The sequence below is a fragment of the Pinus tabuliformis genome, chromosome 5_1 (genome assembly GCF_031772625.1).
Source record: "Pinus tabuliformis cultivar Carrire ecotype Pingquan chromosome 5_1, CPIR1, whole genome shotgun sequence".
Taxonomy (NCBI): domain Eukaryota; kingdom Viridiplantae; phylum Streptophyta; class Pinopsida; order Pinales; family Pinaceae; genus Pinus; species Pinus tabuliformis.
The window spans coordinates 385274141-385300844 of record NC_142305.1 but is presented as its reverse complement, the minus strand read 5'-3'; the positions used below and the strand labels follow the sequence as shown (position 1 = coordinate 385300844).

General features: G+C 39.3%; 1 protein-coding gene across 1 annotated transcript in view; it reads right to left on the bottom strand.

Moving 5' to 3' along the window:
• Positions 1–2412: 2412 nt before the first annotated feature.
• LOC149165065 (kinesin-like protein) overlaps positions 2413–26704 on the bottom strand; it is a 115377-nt gene continuing 91085 nt past the window's right edge. Inside the window, exon 6 of the mRNA XM_089432226.1 lies at positions 2413–2993. Coding sequence (XP_089288352.1) covers positions 2847–2993 — 147 coding nt within the window. The 3' untranslated portion in view covers positions 2413–2846. The remainder of the gene's footprint in view (positions 2994–26704) is intronic.

Below are 26704 nucleotides of genomic sequence, written 5' to 3'. Positions count from 1 at the left end.
GACTCTTCTAGAGTCTTATTCATCATAATCACATCAGCTAGCCCCTTTTCCTTGAGTAATGGGGGTTGACGTGGCATCCTCTCGAATTATGGTGATCGTATCAGGAAGGTTAACTTCTGAGTGGCATAACTTTTGCATACAGATTCTGATTGAAGCGATTCTTGCACCGTTGTAAAGTCAATGTGTAAAATAGGAAAAATAAAGTGTTGCGCTAAAGAATCAAAGTTATATTGCCAAAAAATGTCGTTTGATGCTTCAAAATGCTCCTAGAAGGTTTCAAACCCCAATTTACCAAACTGGGTATTGTAGATAAAAATGGTCCCATGCGTTGATTCCTTCACTTTTTCCACTTTAAAAGCATCAAGATAAATGACAAACAATATAATGATATAATCTAGATCATGGCATAGCTCAGGGTTTTACATTTTTTACTTTTGACTTTCATTAGCTCTCGACCTCTAACCCATTTTTGGCTTATTTCACTTAGGCTTTTTCAATTAGACATTTTTTATGACAATTGATAGGTAAAGCATGAATTGGAATAACATTTTAGTGGATAGAATTGTCAAAATTTCCAAATGCCCTAGATGATTGTTGTCCTATGATTCTCTTAAAAAAAACAAATCTAAAATACAAGTATGGCTCCATTGAAAAAAGAAGGCAACAACTACTAGTATATAATTGTACAATGTTAATATTGTATGGATTCGCTCTTGCTATTTGTTACAACAAACCTGCGCTTTATCCTCTCAAATGCACTCTCATTCTCTGGGTCTCCACCTCATCAAATATTCCCATGTGTTTCAACTTCTCCCATATTTTCTTATTTATACTTTGAAAGATAACTAACTTTCTCAATCCTATAAACTAATTTCCCATATCTTAGCAACCACCTTATTCGAATAATGAGGTGTATGTCTAAGATTAGAACAAATCTAATTCACTAGTATTCTAGTAACCACCTTATCTGAATAATGGGGTGTATGGTTAAAGTTAGCACAAATCAAATTCACTAGTATTCTAGAAGATTTCATTTCTATTTTTAAGATTGGGACATGAGAGAAAATTGAATTTCACTTTTAATTATTTAAATGAAATTAAATGATGGTATTGCTTCCCACTTTTACTAATTGGTCAATAGAAGTTGTTTCGAATTACTTTTTGCACGTTTCACTCCTAACATGTGCAAGAAGCTTCTACTCAAGCTATATTTCTCAACAAGAATTGAGTGAATAACGATAATGAAAAGTGTCAAATATGGTTAGAGTGTGGAATATACTATCCCAACTATTTTCCTAGTAGTACAACCAAACCCAAGAAATGATTACATTTCTAAAGAATAATTATGTCCCCTATAGCATGACAAGAAAAATAATAAAATTACAAATGTTACGAAGTGTTATTAAATCTCATTTCAATGCTTATCACTTTCATAACTAAGTAAAAAATTATACCACCATGTCTAATTATCATAACAATGCAATATCAAGTGAAATATAAAGTACTATCCATAAGTGCATCTATCATCTAAGATGTAAGGGAGTATAACTAATATATCATGGTTGAGCTAGCATAATCACATATTTATAGGAGACACCTAGAGAGCTCTCTTGAATTTGTGGAATATGAGCAAGAGAGTTAATGGAATCAATGACATAACACCTTTGTCACGGTGCCTTTAGAAATAGTTACCCCAGGCGACAACACATGTAATTGTAACATTAATGCTATGGCATTTATTTTTGTTTTTATTTTTATTTTGGACTTGTAAAATGTTACCCACCAGACAACACATGTAATTGTAACATTAATACTATGGCATTTATTTTTATTTTGGACTTGTAAAACTTACCAGAGAAATTTTGTTTACCATACTTTTTATTGTGATACTTTTATTATTAATTAACAACACAACACCCAGAAAAATTTTGTTTACCATACTTTTGTATTGTGATATTTTTATTATTAATTAACAACACAACACCCTTGTAATATTTTTATTATTAATTAACAACACAACACCCTTGTAAGGATACTCCCTAAATAGTTACCTTGAAGAAGCTACTCAAGTATAATTATAATATTATGACTATTATAACTTTTTTATATATAATTTATTTATTTTGTAATGATAGAGTTTTCCAAATTAAATTTTATTTACTATGCTTTTTATTTTGATGCTTTCATCATTATCATTGACATTTTCATCAAGAATATTATTTTATAAGTGTTTTATGAATCACGATTATAAGATGTAAACTGTAATTTTTTTGTTTTTAATTGAATGGTATGATTACATTTTGATTTGAGTTTCAAATTGTAAAAAATTTATGAAACTTCAATCTCCTTGAAATAAAAATCTAAAATTTGGTTTCGAATCAGAAAGTTCGGTCATATAGAGAATGATAAATCTGAGATACCAATTTTTTTCTATAATTATAAAATAATTAATATTAGGGCGATTACATTTTTACGATCTTCTGTACTTCAATTCATGATGCCACTATTACATTGATAGAAGTGGGCAAAATTTTGCTTTCAAGGTGGTTCCGGCAAGCGCTGCCCATCATTCTGGATTGATGTGGGAGAAAAGGCAGAGGATAACAATTCGATGACATCACAAATCCCGCGAAATATACAAAAGCAAGGCCAGAATCATCCCCAATTTTTTACAACGCAGTAAACTCTGTAAATAATGCGTGTCATAAGATTATATTTTCAAAAATATAACAGTCTAGGCATGACATGGCCTTATTCAACTGTGCGTGGAAGTCTACATGAAACCCAAACCTTGGATTTAGACCCCATGCACTTCAATGATGATCTAATAGAGGCTACTGTCAAAATCAATATGGATCAGTACAACTCTGACTTGCAAGCTTGCACAGAAAAACATTCAACAAGTTTCTTGCTTGAGACACTTCTGCACCTTGAACTGTCATCGTCGAATTTTCCTCTTCTTGCTTTGCAGATCGAACAAGATTTCGCAATTCCTAGATAAGTCAAAAACACTCGAAAAACTAAGATAAGAAAAATACAATTAAATATTCATGGAGAGTTTGCAATAAGTAATGATCATATATTTATATGTTTAAGCGTTATCAACATCCAATAAATCTGTTTTGAATAAATCATTTTGTACCTCACAAGATAAAAAAATGTAACAAGGCCGAATAGCTACAGTTCCTTGCTGTTTAGTTTAATAAAATATTTTAATGTCATGATATCTTGTATGTACTTCAAACAATAATAAAATAAAATTGTAAAATGAGTTATATGAATATTTGTTTAGTTTTTCTTTATTAATTTTTTTAATATAATTAAACATTTTTTAGTAGATAAAGGTTATATATATATATATATATATTGACATTGAAGAGAATGACAAAAAGTTAATAACTATTTATTTAATATTGAGTGATGGCAATTTTTTATATAATGTTCATATTATAGTACACATCTCATGTCATTAGAGTATAGATTGATATAATGAGAATTGTACAAATTGTACACATGTTATTTTTACATTTTTTTTCAAATTTATATTTTTTAAATTACTTTTTTGTAAATTAAAAAATAAAACCCATAAAAATTGTCTATTGAATACTTTACACCAATGAGAAAATGCAATTTTTGAATTTAATTACATACCATTTGTGTTTACGGTACATAGTAATATTTATTGTACATAGTAATTAGTGATATAGTATATAGTAATTAATAATGGAGTTGTCTACCGAGACGGAGGAATTGCCCGAACTGCTAAAAGTGGCCAGAATCCGGGCAAAAAAAGTTCAAAAAGTCTTGTAGAAATAGTGTTTGAATCGTGTTTTTTATGGTGGAAATGGATTCAGCACCATCAAAAACGTATAAGACACCTAAAATTTTGAAGTTTAACAACTATAACTTGAATTTACAAAAATCCTTGCCGGATTTTCTCTAAATATGACCGGAATTTCCATAACTTTCCGGGCAATTCCTCCGGCCAGTTAGACTACGGCATTAATAATAAAGTATACAAAAGTCAATTCTCACTATCATTACACAATAAGAGGGGAGACATTTTAACCAATCATATTTGAGATAAATAGAAATAAATTTTATTTAAAAATAATAAATTTAATTTCATAATGTTAAACTTTGGATAGATTTTAAATTTAAAGAAAAACTAATAGCAAATCAATGAAAAACTGAATACGTTATATCCTGCCAGCTGCAGGAATAATAAAAATAAACCTATCTTATTATGAAAAATGCAATATTTACATGTAGCTGCAACAGAGGCAAATGCAGAAAACCCCTTAGGAAAATCCATTGTGATGTAAATTGTCTCATATAGAGAAAATGTGATGTTAATGTCAAAACCAACCCACTTAATGTGTAGTTATACTGTGAAGATCATCCTTGGCAGATGTTGTTAGGGTATGTGGTGGCTTTTCACACACTGATGTGGGACTGGTTGGCTTTCCACTTTAGAGCTGAAGAAGATATTGCAATTATACTTAAGGTGCGCCGGTTCTGGGGGTTGACTGTGATGTCCTTTAAGAAATGGGTGCAAAGGTTTGATCCTAGGTCAGAGACAATCTCCATGCAACCGATCTGGGTAAAGACGCCAAGGGGTCTCTTCAGTTCTGGTCAATGGAGATATTCACTGTCATTGTTGACAGGCTGGGGACTTTTCTTGACATAGATCAGCAGTTTAAATCTGAAACTTCTAACTCAGTAGCTCGTATCCTTGTAGAAATCGATTTAAATGAGGGGTTGGTAGAGGATATTGAGATAGTGGTGCGATATAGTCTTGTGTTTAGAGAATGGATTATGTTGGTATCCCATTCAGATGTGTTCATTGTCACAGTTACAAACATCTATTTAGTGAATGTAAGATTAAGTTCCATAACAAGGAGTGGAGAAAGAAAGCCCGTGAAGATACTAGTTAAAGGCAAGGTTGGAGGCTGTATATTCTAAGGTAGAGGATAGGAAATCCATTAGGAGATGTGATCGCAGGAAGAATATTATACAGGAAGAGACTGGTTTTGTTCCATCTGAATGTGAAAGGAAAAATGATATGGAGAAGCTTATGAATATCAGTGGAGAGGATAGCCTGTTGAAAACTAATTCATTGTTGGTTGTTTGGAATCATCTGCACAGGCGTGGATATAGGGGAGTCACTGAAAATGAAGCATCCTCCAGTTTTGGCATCTGAAAGCATTGGAAAGTTCTTATGTTTCCCCGTACTCACTGTCTGTAGGAAACCTTGAAGTGAATTTGGTTCAGGTAGAGGGGTGCTTTAAGGATAAATGTAAATGGAGTTTCAGCTCTGAAGCAACTGGACAGGATTACTGTGAAGGACAACAAGAGCTTGAATGGTAGGGTCTCTAGGGTATAGTCTAGGGATCTATTGTTTGATGGCTATGAGGATGACTCTAGGGGTATTGGGGATGCGATGAAGGCCACCGAGGAGGAGAGTACAGTTGGGTTAATTGAAGATAAAGGAGAAATGTTAACGAGATGTCTGTGTATGTAGCTTAAAAGGTTTCTCCATTAGGAACAAGTCTATCACTGGTTGATTCGTTATACTCTCACTTGGATGAAGTTGGACTTGAAGGCAGGGGAGCCGCTTATTATAAAGGTTAAATCAGTTTTGTTTTGTTTAAATTTTGTTAAGGTTGGAATGAAATCCAGGGGAAGGATTCCAAGGAGGAAAGGGACCTGAACTCAAGATTCCCTTGGGGAATGGGTAAATAGTCTTGCACAACAGCGATTCAATATTGACGCAGGAATTAGGGGGGTGACTAGGAATTTATGAATAAAGGTCTGTGTCTTGATCTGGTATCAGGGGGAGAGGTAAAAGATTTGGGGAAGGTAGTGGAGGTGGTTGAAGCGGCTATGCTATTAGAAGACAGTTCTCCATTGATGGATCAGGACATCTTGCATCTGGTAGTGGAAGCAGTGAAGTCACAAATAATGTAGCCCAACCTAGCTTTGGTCTCAGCACATTCGGAAAAGTTATACTCCGAGCTAATTCATTTAGAGATCATATAACATTTTCTTGTGAATTTTTCTTTAGAAGAATGGCCTAGCTTGAATATTTATAAAGATAGATTAAGCCTTGAAGTCATGGGACAGGGAGGCTGACGAGGGTTTGGGTTTGATTGGTGGGAGTCCTGTGGGAGTGGGAGTGGATATGCCTATGAATTCATCTTGAAAGGGAATGGAACCTCCTCTCTGCCTTGGGTAAGGGGACCATTGGCTCTGTACATCCCAGTGTTTCATCGATTTCTGAAGATAAGGTATCGGAGAGGCATCCTTCAGATATCCTCTTAGATCTCGAAAGGGATTAAAAGGGAAATTTGATGGGGGAGTGCTTGGAAAGATAAGGATGTCGGGAGGGAACCTCAAAGTAAGTGTAGAAAATCAGTCTTTTTCTAGCTCAGAATAACGTTATTAAGGAAGTGATTGAGGGGAAACGAAAAACCTTGGAAGGGGCCCTTAGAGTAAGAAGGCATCCCAATGATTTTATTATCCATAAACATAAGAGGTCAGCTAGTCTTGGGCAAGTAGCTAATCTCAGAAAAGTTAAAATTGTTGTATTAAAATGAGTTTATGACAAGAGTAGAGATGAGCTAGCTCTAATTTTAGTTGAGAAGGAAATAGCAGACTCTGGGTGTGCAGAAGTCACCTAATAGACCTGTAACCACCATATTAGCAGGGTTATCTAAAGCAAACTTAACAGGACTCATTCTTAGGAAGGAATCAGAGAATCTGCTGAGCTAAAAAGGGGTTTTCGATGCAGTGATATAGAAGCATTTAAGGCAACAAGGGAGAAATAGATCGTTCTCAAAGCTGTAATGTGCAGTAAATAAAGCAGACATTTCCATTTCGAATCTTATTTCAAACCCAACTTAGAATCTGTATTAATGGGCTGAAAGTTTCAGATTGCATTCTCCACTAATCATTGAAATGTGGACCTGTCTCATCATGCAAACAGCCTGCAAACTCACAGAAATTTGTTATCTACAGCAGTGTTTCTAGTCCTGAATACGTATTAACAGTGTGGCTGTTATTTGCCTTGAGTTCTGACCTTTCTTTTTCACCTGTTGAGCAACATGTAGATTATGTAGCACTAAAGTGCAACATCCTACAGGGATCAAGCTAAGTACTTGGGTAAATGGAACTCTGATTATGAATCAAGGTGCTCAATTATGGCAATCCATTCAGATGATAATATATCAAGAGATGGGAAAATAGGGCAGTTTACAATTGTGATAGTTATCTGAAAAGTTTAAAGAAGCACCACAGAGATTTATTAGCAGGTTCAGCTTCTGGAGCATGTATATTTCAGAAGCACCAGAGAGATTTATTAGCAGGTTCAGCATCTGGAGCATGTATATAACTGTTGACCACTTCATCAAATTGCAATTGCCCGATGCAAATTCCATATGAAGGCTTTCCATCTTGTGACAGAGATGCCCGTTCTTGCACTCGTAATGAGTGAGCAAGGGCTAATAAGCTGTCTTCTCTGTCGAAAATTTGGTGGATATCTTACATTTGGCTCCCTTAGGCTTAAAGCTTGGAAATACTCCTGGACAAACAACTTTGACTGACATGCTAAATACACAGAAGATCCGAGGCTTGGGGAGAGACACGAAAGTCTTTGGAATTATCGGAAATTCATGTTATCATTCCTTGCAAGGAGGCTACTCTTGAATGGTGTGATGAAGTTGATCCAATTGCACGGCCCATAAGAGCAGTATATATAATGGTGAGGAATAGTAGATATGGACAGCGTGAAGCCATTTGGGTTCAATACGTGATTACAAGATGAGATTCCAATGGTCTGACAAATGTATATTCACAAGTTCCGCAGAGGGCAAAGTGGGAAAAATTCAGCATCCAACCTAGTGCATATTTTCAGGCTCAGCGGCACCATCTAATTCCCTCGCATAATTGGACGTGATGAGACGTAACTTTAAGGAAGGGAGCTTCCATGCTTCAGCTTAGGGGTGTACCTTCAAATCCCAAGACAAAGAGTTCGCCAGCAAGATTCCTGCCAACAAACTCCGTCACATTCTTACCACCGTCGGGCAAAAACTAGAACCGTTGGAATTTGAGAAATAATTCGCAAGATATCATCAGGGTTTGATGGCTTGGATTAGGACCACAGCAAAGCTTCACCAGGGCATAGTCAAGCTAGCACAGTTCCAGCGGTGTTTAATGAGTGAAATGTACTGCGGAGTGAGTCGCGGAGTCGATTTTTACAAAGGAAAAAGTGGACCATTATTCAATTGAAGAGGTTGGACTCATGAGATAAAAAAGTTTTAATGGGAATTATTAATAATTGCGCAGTCATATGATTAAAATTTAAAACGCTAATTATTAGGAGGAGAGAGGGAGATCATACCAGTCAAGAGTTTGGTTGCAAATTAATTTCGTGGGTACCTAAAGAACTAGGCAAATATTTCAATTAAATTTCTGATTTGGAGATAGTCAATCAGTGTGAGGTTCGAGGACAGGTTGGAAGTTGTCTATAGCTTCATTTTCTAGAAGGCGAGGGGTTTCACTGATTCTATGGAGAATGGCATATGGGAGTTTGCTAACACCAAACTCACCCCACCTACAAGTGTTATAGATATGGCCATTCATAATCAAAAGTATATGAAAGCCATAAATATTATCTTGGATATGACAATGAAGGATCACTTGATTCTTCACCTATCTAAGAAGAATACAAGGAGGGAGATGTGGGAGGCTTTGACGAAGTTATACCAGAGCAATAATACCAACAAGAAGATGGTGTTGAGAGATAAGCTCGGGAACACCAAGCTGACCTAATCAAATACAATGATTTCTTATCTTACCAAGATCACACAGTTCGTAGTTGACGAGGTTATGACAGATGGAGAAATGATAAGAAAGGCCTTGAATGGCTTCACCAAGCCATGGGCTCCTTTCATCAAGGGCATGCCGTACGAGAGAAACTTCATGATTGGTATAGAATGTGGGATGATTCACCCAAGAGGAGATTCGGGAGAAATCCCTATTAGGAAGCCAGCACAAAAGTGATGATAAGAACCTTGCTCTTGCCAATCAAACAATGAAGAGCAAAGGAAAAGGTTCGAACAGTAGAAAGTGAAGAGTCAACGTCACAACTGAATAAGAAGAACTCGACTAAGAGAAAATGTTTTGCATGTCATAAGACAAGACACTATGCATCACAATGTCTAGAGAGGAAGAAGGGCACAAGGTACACAGTCAATTGTAGCTACATCGGAAAAAAAAATTAGGTGGAAGAGTTTGTTAAGAAGTTTGAGATGGAATTTAAACTTATTTCCTACCTTTCCTCGAGTACCATACCAATTGGTGTGTGGCTATGGATAGTGGAGAAATAAGTCATATGATAGGAGCATGGAAGCTATTTGACAACCTGACATATTGGGACTCAAAGATGCATATGGAATTTGGTGTTGATACAATAGGGAGTTGGGACAGTGATATGCAACTTGAGTTAGGGGGCGTGTTGAAAGTGAAGGTCATGTTTTGGGTGCCAGTACTCAAGAGAAGTTTGTTCTTAGTCTCTACGATAGACAAGAAGGGATTTGTTACAATGTTCTAGGATGGATCGACACTAATCAGATACATGGGATTTAGCTCTGATGATGGCCACATCATTAGAGTTAGAGAGGGCAACTTGTGTAGGCTAAAGAACCAGCTTATTTGAGCAATGGAAAGCAACATGATAGTTGAACACAATAGAGGGAGTCAACTTTCAGGTTTAAGTGGGAAGGCCCAGCTAGCACATTCTTCCAAGTCTATCAAGAAGGTCTCATGGTATGAAATGACTTTACAGGATGTTCAAAAGTAAGAGGTTTCTAGGAACAAGTTTAAAAGCAGCAGGTCTTCGAGAATGATTATGAACCAAGTGGTAAGGAAGGCTTCTTCATCTAAGTGGATATAGGTGGCCACCTACCAATTCCACTCGCTCACAACAATTTTCCTATTTTGACAGTTTTCTATTTTTGGCATTTTTTAGGTTTGAAACTTCCAGAACTGTTTTGAGGCCCTAAATAATGTTTTTAGTGGAAACAAGCCATGTGGTAGTCGAAAAACGTACTCCTTGAATATAACTTTCCAACGAGCTATCGTGCATGCCAAACAAAGATTGTATGAAAAAGTCAAAACCCTGGGAAGTTGACGTTCCAGCTTACTCCATTAGGGCCCATAAGCCTTTGGCACTTCATCTCCTAGGGTTAGGTTTTTGGATGTTTAGGGTTTCTCATTGTTTCTTCAAGATAAAAAAGCCTCTAAGCTTCATTGTAAGACAATTCACGAAGAGCATAGTCATCACATCTCTTCGAGCTAGTTTGCTTTCATTTTGCATGTATATAGTTTCACTATTTTTCATTTATTAATTGACGTCAAGTTTCACTGTATCTCTTTGTTTTGGTCATAAGTCTATACTTCATTTTGTTGCTTTCATAAATTTGGATCACTGGTATCAAAGTGGTTAGCTCTTTATCTGTTTTTTCCTGCATGTCCCCAATGAAGTTGGAGTATAAGGAGTTGGGACTTGAACTGCTTGGGCCTTTGCAAGACCATCCTCACTGACCTCAATGGCCTCCCATGGCAAAAGCAAAGAAAGACGAGGGAGCCAAAGATCCTATCAATTGTTTCTCGAAGAAGCCCTCGAGCAACAAAAGAAGGAGATGATAGATAAGTTTTCCCAAATCCTTCGACGGATGCCAATAGGTGATACATCTTCATCAAGTGACCACTTTGGAGGCGTCGCCCCCTTTAAGGTACAAGTTAATTTTGATATTCTTATATTTGAAGGCTAGATAGATGCAAATGCTCTAGAAAAATGGTTAAATCTACTAAAAGGGTATTTTCCGGTCCATAATTTTTCTGATAGAATAAAAATAAAAAATAAATAAATAAAATAAAATAAAAAAATAAAAAATACCTGTGCGCTCCTTAAGCTCGCCCCCCATGTCAAGGATTGGTGGGAAACTCATTGTTAGAAAATGGTCGTGGAGGAATCCACACTATTTTCAATCACACCCACTTGGGACACTTTCAGGGATGTTTTTAAGGGACAATATTAACCTATTGGAAGCTATGAAGACCAATACATGATATGGACGACACTTCAATAGGAAAGAAACCAAACAGTGCCAGACTTCACAAATGTCTTTCATACCTTGTGCACCAAACTCGGTATCAAGGACTCTGAGCAACATCTAGTGCTCAAGTATTGTGGTTGTCTGCACAAATACATCTAGACAGAATGGAGTTCTTGGACATCTCGCTTGGCGCAACATACTGATATGTTGTCAAACTTGAGCAAAAATTTACACAAAAGAAGCAAGACATTAGATGTGTGAATCCTTCACAACAAAAGCAGGGAGAGGGCATCCCCAAACTGTAGAACAAAGTACAATGCCAAGTTGGACCACCCCAGGACAACCCATCGAAACCACAAAAAAAGAATGGTAATGGGAAGAAGAAGAAAGATACGGGAACGTGGTGTGAGTTCCACAAGATCCCCACTCATAACACCAATGAATGTCGCACAAGGAAGTCGTTGGTGGCTAAGCTAAAAGCCTCAGAGTCAAACGCAGGTTCTGACTCTGAACCAAACTTAGACAAAGAGAGATAGATCATTTTGATGTAGAACCTAGTGCCATAGTTGCCACCACCAAGATCCAACAAAGTGGGTCTGAAAATTCGGAGGAAGGAGAGCACTTCTTTCACACACAAATGTAGGTGAAGAGTGCTCCACTGCGTTTCATAGCCAATAGTTGGAGTCAAAAGAACCTCATCTCAACAAAGGTCATTAAGTAGTTGAACTTGCTGACAACACCACACTTGCAACCATACACCATCAAGTGGCTCCACCAAGGGTGAGATCTCCATGTCAACCAACAGTTCCACCTGCCCTACAACACCAAGCCTTTCAAGGACGAGGTATTGTGTGATGTTGTTCCCCTTCAAGTTTGTGATGTTCTGTTAGGCCAACCATACTTGTGGAAGCGTCATGTTGTGTATGAGTCTATCCCTTGTAGTGTTATTATTATTTTGGGCAAACAACTATATAGGATACCAGAGGTAGACCCACTTACTACCATTTCTTTGATCTTTGCTAAACAATGTAGCAAGGTCATCTCCCAAGCTGAGAAATTTGTCTTCTTCCTGATTCACTCTCAAAGTAAGGAGAAGATTGTGGCCACATCCATGGCCTCCACACGGGGCTCCTCCTCACAGTAGAGGTAAGTGGACAAACTCGTGGAAGAATATGGATACATCTTCTCCTCACCCACGAGCGTATCTCTGCACTATTAGATCAAGCATTCAATCGATTTGACCCCCAGCGCACCTCTACCCAATGGGAAAATCTACTGTTGCTTTCGTTTGGAAAATGAGGAAATCAAGCAGCGGATCCAAGAGTTGCTACAAAAAGGGCACATTTGACCAAGTTCCTCACCCTGTGGAAGCTCAATTGTACTCATGCAGAAGAAAGATATGACCTGGAGACTCTGCATTGATTATCGGGCTCCAAACAAAATCACAGTGAAGAACAAGTACATGATTCCCTGAAATGACAACCTTCTTGACCAACTCAATGGGTCCAAGTACTTCAGTAAGATTGATTTGAAGTTCGACTATCACCAATTCCAAATAAAACCAACTAAAGATTGCTTTCAAGTCCAAGGAGGGTCTTTTTGAATGGTTGGTCATGCCTTTTGGTTTGACGAATGCCCCAACAACTTTCATGAGGCTAATGGATGACATCTTGCGGCCTTTCACGAACTCTTTTGTGGTTGTATATCTGGATGATATCCTCATCTTCAGCAAGAGTTAAGCAGAGAACTTGCTTCATATTCCACAGGTCCTTCACACTCTGCGGCAACACAAGCTATGTGCTAACATGGAAAAGTGCTCCTTAGGCATGAACAAAGTCCAATATCTAGGATACATTATTAATGAGCAAGATGTCCATGTGGATCCAACCAAGATCCACGTCATTCTGGATTGGTCAACCTTGACAACTCTAACAGAGCTTCACGACTTCTTGGGCCTTGCTAATTTCTACCGAATATTTGTGTTGGGTTCTCGTATATCGCTTGGCCCTTAAGTCAAGCTACTAAGGGCAGAGAAAAAGCAAAGTTTCATTGCCCTAAGTCACAACAGAAGGCATTTGATGAACTGAAACACAACCCTTGCTCGACATCGGTCCTCACCCTACCAACCCTGCAACAACCATTTGAGATTGAGGAGGATGCCTCTGACCATGTTATTGGTGCAGTCCTCATTTAGCAAGAACATTTGGTGGCCTATCACAATAAGGCACTCTTTGATACTGTTTGGAGATACCCCACCTATGATAAAGAGATGTATTCCATCGTGTAGGCTTGTTGGCAATGTAAACATTATATTCTAGGCAAGGAGACAATCATCCACACAGATTACAAGCCTCTTCCATTTATGTAGACACAAGTGAAGTTACGAAACAAACGCTATCAGAAATGGTTTACATAGCTGCAACAATTCCATTTAAAGATTAAATACAAGAGAGGTAGCACCAATCATGTCGCAAACTACCTCAGTCGACCCCCGGTTGTGGCACTAACCACTGTTCTCAACCCTTGTGGGCACGAGACCTATAGATGGCCATAACTATACAACAATGACTCAAAATTCACTGCCACATACTAGATGTTGATGGTAGGTAAGCAACTTCCAGACTTCCACCTCCAGGATGTATTGTTGTGCTATCTAGAACACTTTTGTGTTCCTTCAAACGAGTGTGCCAAGTTGATCTAGGAGGCACATTACAATTAGGTAGCAAGGAACTTTGTTGTGGAGAAGACAATGGAAAACTACAAAAATATTTTTATTGGCTGAAACCTCGACAGGATGTTTGCAAATATATCAGGGCCTAAGTCGACTACGTCATTTCCAAACCAACCATTAAGAAACAAGGCTTGTACGCCCCTTAGCCTACTCCTAACTGGCATTGGGAATCCATCTCGATGGACTATATGTTTGGCCTTCCTTCTACCAAGCATGGTAATGAATGTGTTTGTGGTTGTTGATAGGTTTTCTCAGATTGTCATCATGACTACCTGCAAAAAGAGTATCACAGTAGAAGCCACTGCCACGCTCTTCTTCAAATGGGTGTTGGTACATTTTGGGATCCTGCAGAGCATCATATTAGATCAGGATAGCAAGTTCCTAAGTGCATTATGGTTGAGCCTCTAGTCATTGTTGGTTATTATTATTAGTGTTCTCTATCATCAAACAGCTACCAAATCATAAAGAACAATGAGACAATAGAACACAAGATGTAATCGATCAGCCAGAGCCAAAACCTCTCTAACTGAGAGGAAAACCCACCAGAAACCTTCTCTTCTAATAGAACTTCAATTGACGAATTCCTCTGGTCATTGTTGGTCACTATTATTAGTGTTCTCTAGCATCAAACAACTACCATACCATAAAGAACAATGAGACAATAGAACACAAGATGTAGTCGATCAGCCAGAGCCAAAACCTCTCCAACTGAGAGGAAAACCCACCAGAAACCTTCTCTTCTGATAGAACTTCAATTGACAAATTCCAAGACCTATGACCCTTGACCAAGCCCCTCCAAGACCAAGTCATCCTTCCTTCTTGATGAACTTTCCTTACACAGCTTTCAGCAACGAACTTCGGCCTTCCAGCAATTTCTCCAGCAACTTTGACCCCAGCAACAATTTTTGCAACTTCGACCTAGCTGCTTCAACAACTTCGACCTAGCTACTTCACAGCTTTGACCAAGCAGTTTCAAAACTTCAATCTAGAGGCAGCTTCACAACTTCGACCTTGCAGCTTCCCAACTTCAACCTTGCAACTTCACAGCTTTGGTGCAACTTCAGAATTTCGTCTAGCCCAAAAATTGTAAAAAGCCTAACGAAAGAAAAAGAGAGAGGCTCAAAAACTTCAATCTTGATCTTCTTCTTCTTTGTCCTTTTCCAGCTTCTATCTTGAGGAGATCGAACTTGCTTGAGTGAGTGTTCAAATGAGGTCGAATTCCTTCTTATTTATAGGCTTGTTGTTAAGTTATGGTATGTTCTATGCTTATAACAGTTTACTTCTTTTTCTTATTATATTCCACCGATTAGCAATCACATGTACATAAAGTAAAGTGCAGATAGAACATTAAACGATCGACAGAAAACAAGCCAAGACAAGAGACACAAGATGTGGCGGCTAGCCAGGGACAAACCCCACAATGTGTGGGGAAACCCTTTGATCAAATCTTCTTTTATCTTCAATAATTCAGCAGAGTGAAATAGTACAATAAATCTGATTCATATCAGCAGTAGCAAACCCTAGATCAGTAGCATCAGCATTAGCGGCTTCATTATCAAACTAGGGCAGACCATATCTCACAAACCGACAGTCGGATTGACTTCATTCCACCACCAAAAGTTTCGGCTTCCAGAGGAGGTTCAGATGAACCTACAGCGCAGTTCAGATGAGGAGATCTTCTAGGCCACGCAAGTCAATCTTTACTTCTGCAGTTGCAGCTTCAGTTTCAGCAGTTTCCGACTTCAAACTAGGGCAGTCGATATCTTGCAAACCGTTCGTCGGATTGACTTCATTCCACCACCAAAAGTTGCGGCTTTCAAAGGAGGTTCAGATGAACCTACAGCGCAGTTCCAAAGAGGAGATCTTCTAGGCCACGCAAGTCAATCTTTACTTCTGCAGTTGCAGCTTCAAGTTCAACAGCTTCCGGCTTCACATGTGTGAGAGAGAGAGACCTATTTCAGCGCAGTAGAGAAGAGACTCATATCTGCGCAGTAGAGAGAGAGAGAGATGTGATGAGATGAGTGAGTCCAAATGAGGAAAAGTCCTCTTATATTTATACACAACGTTGGTGGGTGAATAGATGCGACTGTTGGGCTTCTGAGCCTACATGAGTTGTAGATCGGCTTGATAATAATTCCATAATCAAAATAAATTCATATCTCCATGAATACTTATCGGAATTGGATGATCTTTATATCAATCCTACACCTCTCGACGAGAGGAATCTAATAAAAATATTATTAGCCATGAATAAGATGACCCACATGAAGTTTTGCACTGGTTGCCAATTTTAACACTCCCTCTCAACCATGGAGAACTTCATCTGCAATCTGTCTATCGGTCGTTACTATTCATCCATCAAATGCACTGCCTTGTACAGCCTGACACTTGCCCTGCTCTGCTCTATTTTGCCTGTTTTGCTTTGTCTTGCTCTGCCCTGCACTGATCTGTACTGTTTTGTTCTGTTCTGCTCTGCTCTTGCATTGTTCTGTTCTACTCTGCTTTTGTCCGAATTATGAAGAAGAAGAAATGATCGAGGATGTATCATACTGACTCAAAGTCAGTCTCAGAGTATGTACCACTGGTCCCAGACCAGTCTCAACCAACCCAAAGTCAGCGTCATAGTGAGTACAACTCCAATGGTCCCAGACCAATATCATCCTCCACTGACTCAAAGTCAGTCTCAGAGTATGTACCACTGATCCCAGACCAGTCTCAACCGACCCTAAGTCAGCGTCATAGTATGGTACAACTCCTACCACTGGTCCCAGACCAGTCTCATTGATCCCAGATCAATGGAGGTCATCCTAGCGTAGGGAGTACGGTAGTTACAACGATGCGTCCATCAGTACTACTATGGTCCCTAACTTCATTTCCCTGCTCATTGATCAGATGAGAGGTACTTCCCATGATTCCCAGACTGCATGGGTAGGATGCCTCGACAGGAGAACTAATCAATCATGTCCTCACAGGAGAACACATCAATCCTGCTACAATGTCGCCACGGGGTGTACATGTATACCACTAGGGGATAGTGAATAATCCTGTGGTCATATGCTGCTCCAAGAAGCACCCCGCACCCCCTGGAGCTCTCAGAGCTGAATGCATCATACATGACCCTCATTGGAGGGTCTTTGAACAACTTCAAGTTGTTCACGGAAAGTCAGAACTTTTACTTTCCCAAGGGGTTTTGTCAGAATGTCGGCGACCTGTTCATCTGTACCGATATGATGGAGCCTTATAGCTCCCCGTTGCACCATATCTCGAATATAATGGTATCTGATATCAATATGCTTGGAGCGATCATGGAATACGGGATTCTCTGACAAACGAATCCCACTTTGGTTGTCACAAAGGATCACAGTGGTATCCAATGTGAATCCAAACAACTCACTGAAGAGCTTTCGCAACCAAACTGCCTCACAAGAAGCCATGCTAGCAGCAATATACTCTGCTTCGGCGGTGCTCAAAGCCACCGACTTTTGTTTCCTGCTCATCCAAGATATCGAAGCAGATCCTAAGGAGAAACAACACCCGGAAGTGCTCTTACAGTCCTCCACATTGCCTGCCCAGTCAGCCTCTGTGTATCCAAATAGTCTCACATCTCTGGCAATGTATCTTAACCCATAAGTGATAGTGCCACGAAGATATCTCAGCAGATTCTTGGCACCAATCCAGTGTATGTGGTGGGGTTCAACCATATGCTGGCTCAACGTGTTGACTGCAAAGCATATATCTGGACGGGAGTTCACTAAGAACATTAATGCTCCGACGAGTTGCCGATACTCGGTAGCATTTCGTAAAACAGGTCCAGCAGCACTACCACTTAACTTCTTGAAGTCAAGCTCCATCAGAGTAGTTACAGGCTTGCAGTCCACCATTCCGAATCTTTCCAATATCTTCACCACATATTTTCCTTGAGATAGGAAAATTTCTCCTGGCTTTTGCCACACTTCAAGTCCTAGGAAGTAGTGCATCAGTCCTAGGTCTTTCATTTCAAATTCAGAGGCCAGCTCCCTCTTACATTTGTGAATGAGAGGGTCTGCACCTGTTAGAAAGAGGTCATCCACATACAACACCAGTATGAGAGGCTTGTCATCTTCAACCTTAAAGTAAAGGTTAGGATCGGCTTCACTCCTAGTGAATTCCAGCTTCATCAAGTAGCTATCGATCCTCTCATACCATGCTCGGGGAGCTTGCTTCAGCCCATAGAGAGCTTTCTTCAACCTGCATACATGAGATTTTCGATCATAAATCTCAAATCCTTCGGGTTGCTCCACGTAGACCTCTTCTTTGATCGAGCCATGCAAGAACGCAATCTTGACATCCATCTGATGTAGGTTCCATCCTTGTGAAGCGGCAAGGGCTATGATCGAGCGGATGGTCGTATATCTGGCAACATGTGCAAATATCTCATCATAGTCTATACCTTCCTTTTGGGAGAAACCTCGAGCAACAAAACGAGCCTTATACTTTTCCGTGCTTCCATCTGCTGCATGCTTTATCTTGTAAAGCCATTTGGAAGTAACAACAGTCTTGTCCTGGGGTCTGGGAACTACTTCCCAAACATCATTCTTTATGATAGACTCATATTCTTCGGTCATAGCATCCTTCCATACTTGATGCTTGACGGCATCTGAGAATGACGAAGGCTCATTTTGTATGATCGTGCTCATGATGGTCAGGTATCCTTGATACCTATTAGGTTTCTTACTTTCACGAAAGGTTCCTCGGGGTGCAGCATGTCCTTCAGCATCATCAAGTAACCCCTTAAGCCATGAAGGCCTCTTCCTAGAAGAGGAGGGCTCATATGGAGGAGGATCAATCGGATCCATGGGTTCTTCTACATCAGGCATTGATTCATCATCCTTTTCTTTCGGTTCCCTGGTGTCGGCTTCTTGAGAGCTCCTCAAAGTCGGAAGATTGATCACCTTGCTGAGAGCCATATCTTCGTCAAAGGTGACATCATGACTAATTATGACTTCCCTTTGACCGGCTACATAGATTCTATAGCCTTTAGTATTTTCACCATAGCCCACGAAAATTCCCTTCTTTCCAGATGCTCCCAATTTATTTCTTTTCTCTTTCGGCACATGAAAGTATACAGGGCTTCCAAAAATTTTAAAATCAGAAACATCAGGTTTCTTACCGGTGAATTTTTCTTCAGGAGTCTTGGAACCCAATGCTTGATGAGGGCATCGATTTTGTACATATACGGCAGTGTTTGCAGCTTCAGCCCATAGAAACTTAGGAAGACTTTGATCATGTAGCATGGCCCGGACAGCTTCCATAATTGTGCGGTTCTTCCTTTCTGCCACACCATTTTGTTCAGGGGTATATGGTGTAGTAGTCTCCCTCTTGATGCCAGCCTCTTTACAAAAATCATGGAACTCATTAGATTCATATTCAGTCCCATTGTCAGTTCTTAAGATCTTGATCTTCTTTTCAGTTTGATTCTCGATTAGGGCTTTGAAGTGTCGAAACCAAGGGAACACTTCATCCTTTTTTTTCAAGAAGTATATCCAGGTCTTTCGAGAATGGTCATCTGTAAAAGTGAGATGACATGAGTATCCTCCCAAGGAGTTCACAGGCATCATACCTGATATGTCTGAGTGAACTAGTTGTAATATATCGGAGGTCTTGCTTTGACTTGAAGGGAATGGTCCCCTTTTGAGCTTTCCTTCGGCACATCCCGGACATACACCTTCTTTCTCTACTTGGAATTCAGGCATCCCTATTACCATCTGTCTTACATCGGGTAGAGCTTTGTAATGAAGGTGGGCAAACCTCCGATGCCAAAGTTCGGACTGAAGCGTTGAGTCACAAGACATGACACCTAGCGGACTTCCACCGACTTGATATAAAGAATCAACTCGAAACCCAAGAGTGAAAGCATCTTTAACATTATTTTTCCATATGCGTACCTTACCATCGCTGAAGGTTACCTTATAGCCTTTGTCTTCCATTGCCGAGATGGATACCAGGTTCTTTTTGAGATCAGGTACATATAATACATCTTGTAAGTGAATCGTATTACCTTGATTCAGTTTAAGAGAAACATTGCCTACACCTTTCACTGGGTATTTCATGTCATCTCCAAGGACAATTTCCAGGTTAGTTTCTTTCTCTACCAGATTATAGAGTACTTCTTTGTAACCAGTGAAGTGTCTTGAGGCACCACTATCAATGAGCCAAATTCCCATTGAGTCCGAAGGAGCGGAGGTAGATAGCGCAGCTGATAGATAATATTCAGCCTGCTTATCGTCAACAGTGTTAGATTCATACCTGGAATTTCTAGCCTTCTTGAATGGTTGCCCTCTTCCTTGATTTCCCGCATTCCTTTTTCCTTTGTTGTTGAATTTTCCATTCCTTCGATTACCATGAGAGGGATTTTGATCATTGTCACGGTGAGAGTCCTTTCTATCAGGGCATTCCCTTGCATAGTGACCTGCTTTATTGCAAATGAAACATCGTCCTTTTCTTCCACCCTTAAATCCAGCCTTTCTTTTCGATTTAGACCTAGAATTATTTCTTTTCTTAGCATGATAAGAAAAAGCAGCAGGAGGACCTTTAGGCAAGGGCATTTCCTGCTCTTCTACCCTTGTTTGTTCTTGAATGCATCTAGCCATTAATTCCTCGAAACTAGGAATTACATTATTGTTCAGAAGAGTAGTCCTGAACACATACCATTCAGATGGTAATCCTCCGAGAGTTGTGAGTGCCATTTCTCTGTCAGTAATGGTTTCCCCAATAGATAGGAGATCGTTCTTGATCTCGGTGATTCTTAAGAAATATGCTTGCATACTTTCATCTTTACCCTTCTTGATTTCCCTCAACTTATTTCTAAGAAACAAAACTTGATTTGCATCATTAACTTTAAATAAACTCACCAGTCTGTTGTAGATTTCCTTGGAGGTGTCTAGATCAGAGATGTAGGCCACCAAGCGCTTGTCAATAGAGTCCCAGATGATCTTCTTTGTTTTGACTTCTCCATTTTTCCATTTGTTCCAGGCAGCAGCAGATGCATTTGATGAAGGCTCAACAATATTGCCTCTTACATGGTCCAGCACTCCTTGATCTTCAAGGGTTAGATCGATAGACATCTTCCATCCGTGATAGTCAGCTTTCTCACGGAGCTTGTCTTCAGCAGGAAAGAGTGTTGAGGACCCCATAGTTCTTTTAGGATAGCCTTGCCAATCTTCTCTTTAATGATTGCTCTTGCTCTTGCTCGGGCTTTGTCTTCACCTCAGCTCTGATACCATGTTAAGTTATGGTATGTTCTATGCTTATAACAGTTTACTTCTTTTTCTTATTATATTCCACTGATTAGCAATCACATGTACATAAAGTAAAGTGCAGATAGAACATTAAACGATCAACAGAAAACAAGCCAAGACAAGAGACACAAGATGTGGCGGCTAGCCAGGGACAAACCCCACAATGTGTGGGGAAACCCTTTGATCAAATCTTCTTTTATCTTCAATAATTCAGCAGAGAGAAATAGTACAATAAATCTGATTCATATCAGCAGTAGCAAACCCTAGATCAGTAGCATCAGCATTAGTGGCTTCATTATCAAACTAGGGCAGACCATATCTCACAAACCGACAGTCGGATTGACTTCATTCCACCACCAAAAGTTTCGGCTTCCAGAGGAGGTTCAAATGAACCTACAGCGCAGTTCAGATGAGGAGATCTTCTAGGCCACGCAAGTCAATCTTTACTTCTGCAGTTGCAACTTCAGTTTCAGCAGTTTCCGGCTTCAAACTAGGGCAGTTGATATCTTGCAAACCGTTCGTCGGATTGACTTCATTCCACCACCAAAAGTTGTGGCTTTCAAAGGAGGTTCAGATGAACCTACAGCGCAGTTCCAAAGAGGAGATCTTCTAGGCCACGCAAGTCAATCTTTACTTCTGCAGTTGCAGCTTCAAGTTCAACAGCTTCCGACTTCACATGTGTGAGAGAGAGAGACCTATTTCAGCGCAGTAGAGAAGAGACTCATATCTGCGCAGTAGAGAGAGAGAGATGTGATGAGATGAGTGAGTCCAAATGAGGAAAAGTCCTCTTATATTTATACACAACGTTGGTGGGTGAATAGATGCGACTGTTGGGCTTCTGAGCCTACATGAGTTGTAGGTCGGCTTGATAATAATTCCATAATCAAAATAAATTCATATCTCCATGAATACTTATCGGAATTGGATGATCTTTATATCAATCCTAAACCTCTCGACGAGAGGAATCTAATAAAAATATTATTAGCCATGAATAAAATGACCCACATGAAGTTTTGCCCTGGTTGCCAATTTTAACACTTCTGAGGGGTACGAATCGCTATCTTGAGGCCAACTTGTCCCTTCATGTAGGCCAACTTGATCTTTGTGCCATGACGAGGTCTTGGAGGTTCTTTTGACTCTATTTTGATTCAATAAATTTTTCTTTACAATATATAACATGCCCAAATGGGTCTTCAATACATGACAATGACTCAATTGATTTTATGACAAACCTAAAAGCACTCAATGGGTGTTTGACCTAAAAATAAATTTCCCTTGAGTATGAAACCCATGCCTCAAGAACACAAATAATAAATTTATTTTTCTCTTTTCATTAAATACATAAAATCACGATTACATGTCATTATGAAGACCTAACCTTGTATTTCAACAATAAAGACTCTAGATTCCACACATCTTGACACTTAGACTTGATCAAAATTTCTTATCCAATGCTACATACATCAGCAATCCCTCTTAACGAGGAAGCAACTTCTTGAAGAGTGACCTAGAACTAGCTTTCCCTCTAGTTTTGGCACAATGTCCCACTCATCATCCTCCCATGGCATTCTTCCAAATTTGTTGGTCTCCTGCTTCTTTAATGATGCTACTCCTAATGCCATATGGTTCAGAAACAACTTTGGATGCTTGCTTTCCCTAAATGTGCTCCTAGGAGCCTCAACATGTTCCTTCAATGTCTATGTAAACAACTGGGTATCCTGACAGAGCTACGAGGAGCTACTGACTCCTCCTCCCCACTTGAAGTCAGACTCCTTGAATTGGAAGTTGTTGAATGTTGTTCATCCTTCGGAGTCTCTTGCTCCTCCTTCTCCATCACCAATAGTGCTTCATGTGACTTCCTAAATGCCATGTTCTCCTAGATGCCATCTCTTCTCCCAACTATCTTCCTTTGTGTTGGAATGGAGATCTTGTAATCCTTTGAAGTTTCATTGAACCCCACAAATATGCCCTTCTCTTCTCAAGGCTTCAACTTCATCCTCTTCTCCATAGGCACATGGATGTATACTAGACAACCAAAGATCCAAAAGTGCCCTATCTTTGGTTTCACTCTAGTGAATGATTCCTTTGGAGTCTTGTCCCCCAATATCATGTGAGGACTCTGTTTTTGAGTATATATTGTTGTATTACATGCCTCTACCCAAAGAAACATAGGAAAATCCTGGATATGATGTTGAAAATGTAGCAAGTAAAGGTCTTTTGGCTTGTGCCTTAGCTAGTGAAGACCACGAATTGTCCTTCTAGTATGAGTGCAAGCTCACGAGTTAGACTCCAGTTAGGATGAGTTTATTTCCAGTTTACCGGAATAATCATCAAAATGGCATGCGTAGAGTTGGAGCTTCAATTAAGTAAGTCTTCATCAATTTAACTACAAAATGAGGTGGCAGTTAAAAGTTCAGTTAGAGCTAGTTAGTCTTCAGTCTTGGTTTAATGAAGAACAAGTTAGTCTCCAATGTTGATTGGAGAGAGAATGAGTTAAGAACTCTAGCGTTGATTAGAGAAAGGATAAGAAGAACTCTCAGTTAGCTCTCAAACAGAACTCGACTTCTAAAATAGAAGTGGGTCTCCTTGCATGTTCAAATTGGGTCTATAAAAAGGAGGATGAAGGCACAAGAAAGCAAAATTTTTGTGCACAAGGTTTGTGTGACAAGACAACTCACAAGTTTGTGAGAGGAACCTTGATTGTGGAGAGCGCAGGAATTGTTTCCTAAGAAATAGGAGGAACAAGTGTGCAAGGATTTAGGAGTTGATTGTGCGCAATGAATAGGAGTTGGGTCCTAAAGAATAGGAGGCAGAAAGTGTGCTAAGAAATATGGCGCAAGTGTGCTAGAAAATAGGACCTGAAATACACAAGGAAATAGGAGAAGGGCGCAAGGATTTAGGGCATCCAATGCATAAGGAAGGACGAGCAGAATTCAACAAGGAAGCAGGGTTTGCGGAGCAAGTCAAGGAGGCAGCAAAGGATTGGTTGCGAGCTAGAAGGTCGAGATCAAGCAGTGATCAAGGCAGGCCAAGATCAACTATATCAACTGAGATTTGTGAGAGAAGCAAAACACTTTCTCAAGAGAGACAGATTGCTTTGTAATAGATTCAATTGCTCCAAGACAATCAATAAAATACCACATCAAGCAAGCAGGTTTTTCCTAATAGGTTTCTTGAGAAAAATAAGTGTGTCAATTTGTGTGATGTGTTTTTATCTCTATGTTGTTATTCCACTGCTTATGAATTGTTATGAGACTGCGTATCGTGGTGAAAGTAAACTAGATTTCAGTTTTTAGTTATTCATCTAAGTAGCTGCAGAGTTTCATTGAAATTTAACACATGAATCATAGCCTTGGCATCTCTGATGTTGGACTAATTTTGTCTCTCTGCAACAAAAATCATGTTCTATTGTGGCTTGTATGAGGCTATTAACTCCTTAATCCTTGTCTCGTTGCAGAAATCTATGAAGTAATTGGAAGTGTACTCACCCCCATGATCTAACCTGAAGACCTTGATCTTACTTCCTATTTGGTTTTTTCCACAAGAGCCAAGAGCTCTCGAAATCGACTGAAGACTTCAACCTTGATCTTTATAAAGAAGATCCAAGTTTTCTAAGAAATTCATCAATGAAGGCCACATAGTACAATGTCTCGTCCACTGATGTCACTGACATTGGCCCAAACACATCTGAGACAAATGAGATCCAAGATACTCTTGGACCTACTCTTGTTGCTTGGAAAAGCAACCTTGGCATTCTTACCAAGTGAACACACTCTACACATGCCCTTCTACTCAATACTAAAATATAAGAGACCATGACAATCTCCCTTAAAATTGGCAATGCCCTGCAATGCAAGTGTCTCATTGTCCTCTGTCATAATGCACACAAGTTGTCATTGTTATGTACCAAGGCTTGAATTGGCTTACCCTATAACCTGTATAAACTGCCCTCTCTAACCCCAATGACCATTGTTGTGTCAGAGCTAGATCCCTTGAGACAAATGGGTACCTGCCCTTTCCAAAACATGACAACAAAACCCCCATCCTCCATAACTAAGATTGAGAGCAAATCCTTCCTCATTCCTAGCACATATTAGGCCTCTGATGAAACACCTAACTCAAATTGGAACAAGATTGTTCCATACCCCTTCATTGCATACTTGGCATCATCACCAAGCTCCACATGAATCCTTGAGTCACTCTCTGTTGGACAACTAGATAGATCTCATGCTTCTGTCGTGTGATGAGATGCACCATTGTCCAAGTACCGTGACCTCCTAGTGATTCTGTTGGTAGAAATGCAAGAAACTAGTGAGAAGATTTTTTCAAACTTCAGAGCAAACTCATCCAACTAAATTTATGTTGATGTTGCTAGCTATTATGTTTTTCCCTTACCCTTCTTCTTTGTAAATTGAGATGCATAACGTTCATTCTTATGGCATATGAAGGACTTGATCTTGCTCAAGTATTTCTTCTTCCCCGAGTGACATTAAATCCTCACCTTTACCCTTCTCGCTAGAACCCTTTTTTCACTTCTCGAGCATCTTCCTAGATGCAGTCATCCCAAAGCTTCTCAAAATTTCTCTCGAACATAGATACCCTAAACAAATGGTTCCCAAGGCTTTGAGAATCCATTCAATGCCACATTAACTAGTTTTGCATCATTGTAATGTCACTTTTCAAGAACAGAGGACAGGAGTCGGTTAATTTAATTATTTAATGTCATATCTAACGTGGTTTTGAGTAATTAAATTAAAAAGTGATTATTAAGTGAATTTTGATTAATTAAAGGATAAAATTTTACAAAGTCACTTTATATTATTGAGTGCGAAAAAGGTCAAAAAGGGAGATCGATGGTATTTTGATGACCCACGGTATTTTGATGGCCCATGGTATTCTAATAATAAAATTTATAAAAAGAGAATTGGAGCTCACTTTTGGGCATGCATTGGTTATTGATTTTGATAATTGTTTGTAGCTTGAGAGTATGGGTGAGAACCCATGTGAGGAGGGTTAGTTTTGATGGTGAGAGATCCACCCTAGCTGATCTGGCCAGACTGGTTTCAGTAGTGAATCTATCTACTCTAGTTGGTCAATAGGAGGAGCCACCCAGAGTTCCTCACTAGTGCTTCACAATGGAGAAAAAGGAGGGACCACTTAGATCCTTCATTAGTGCTTAACGTGGAGACAAAATGGGAAGGACCAATCAGGGTCTTCACAAGTGCTTAAAGATTGAAGACAAGGTTATTAATTGCAAGCCACAATCAACTTCTTTGAGCAGATCAAATCCATCATTAATCGAAGGCTGAGATCTATAATTTGGCAAGCCGAGATCTTAGTATTCTCATATTTCAGGGATGGTTCGCTCTCATCACAACATTTCTATGAGTATAAAACAACACACAAGCATTTCCTCCTAGTGTGGTTTATTCATGATAGGAAGTTTGGCCTTTGGAGCTGAAATGCTATATGATCAGCAGTCTTAATTAGAGATCTGATGTTTGGTTTTGAGCAATGTTTCAAACATCGCGATCGAGATAAAATCGGTGAGGGAAAAAATCGGAAAAATCGGTAAA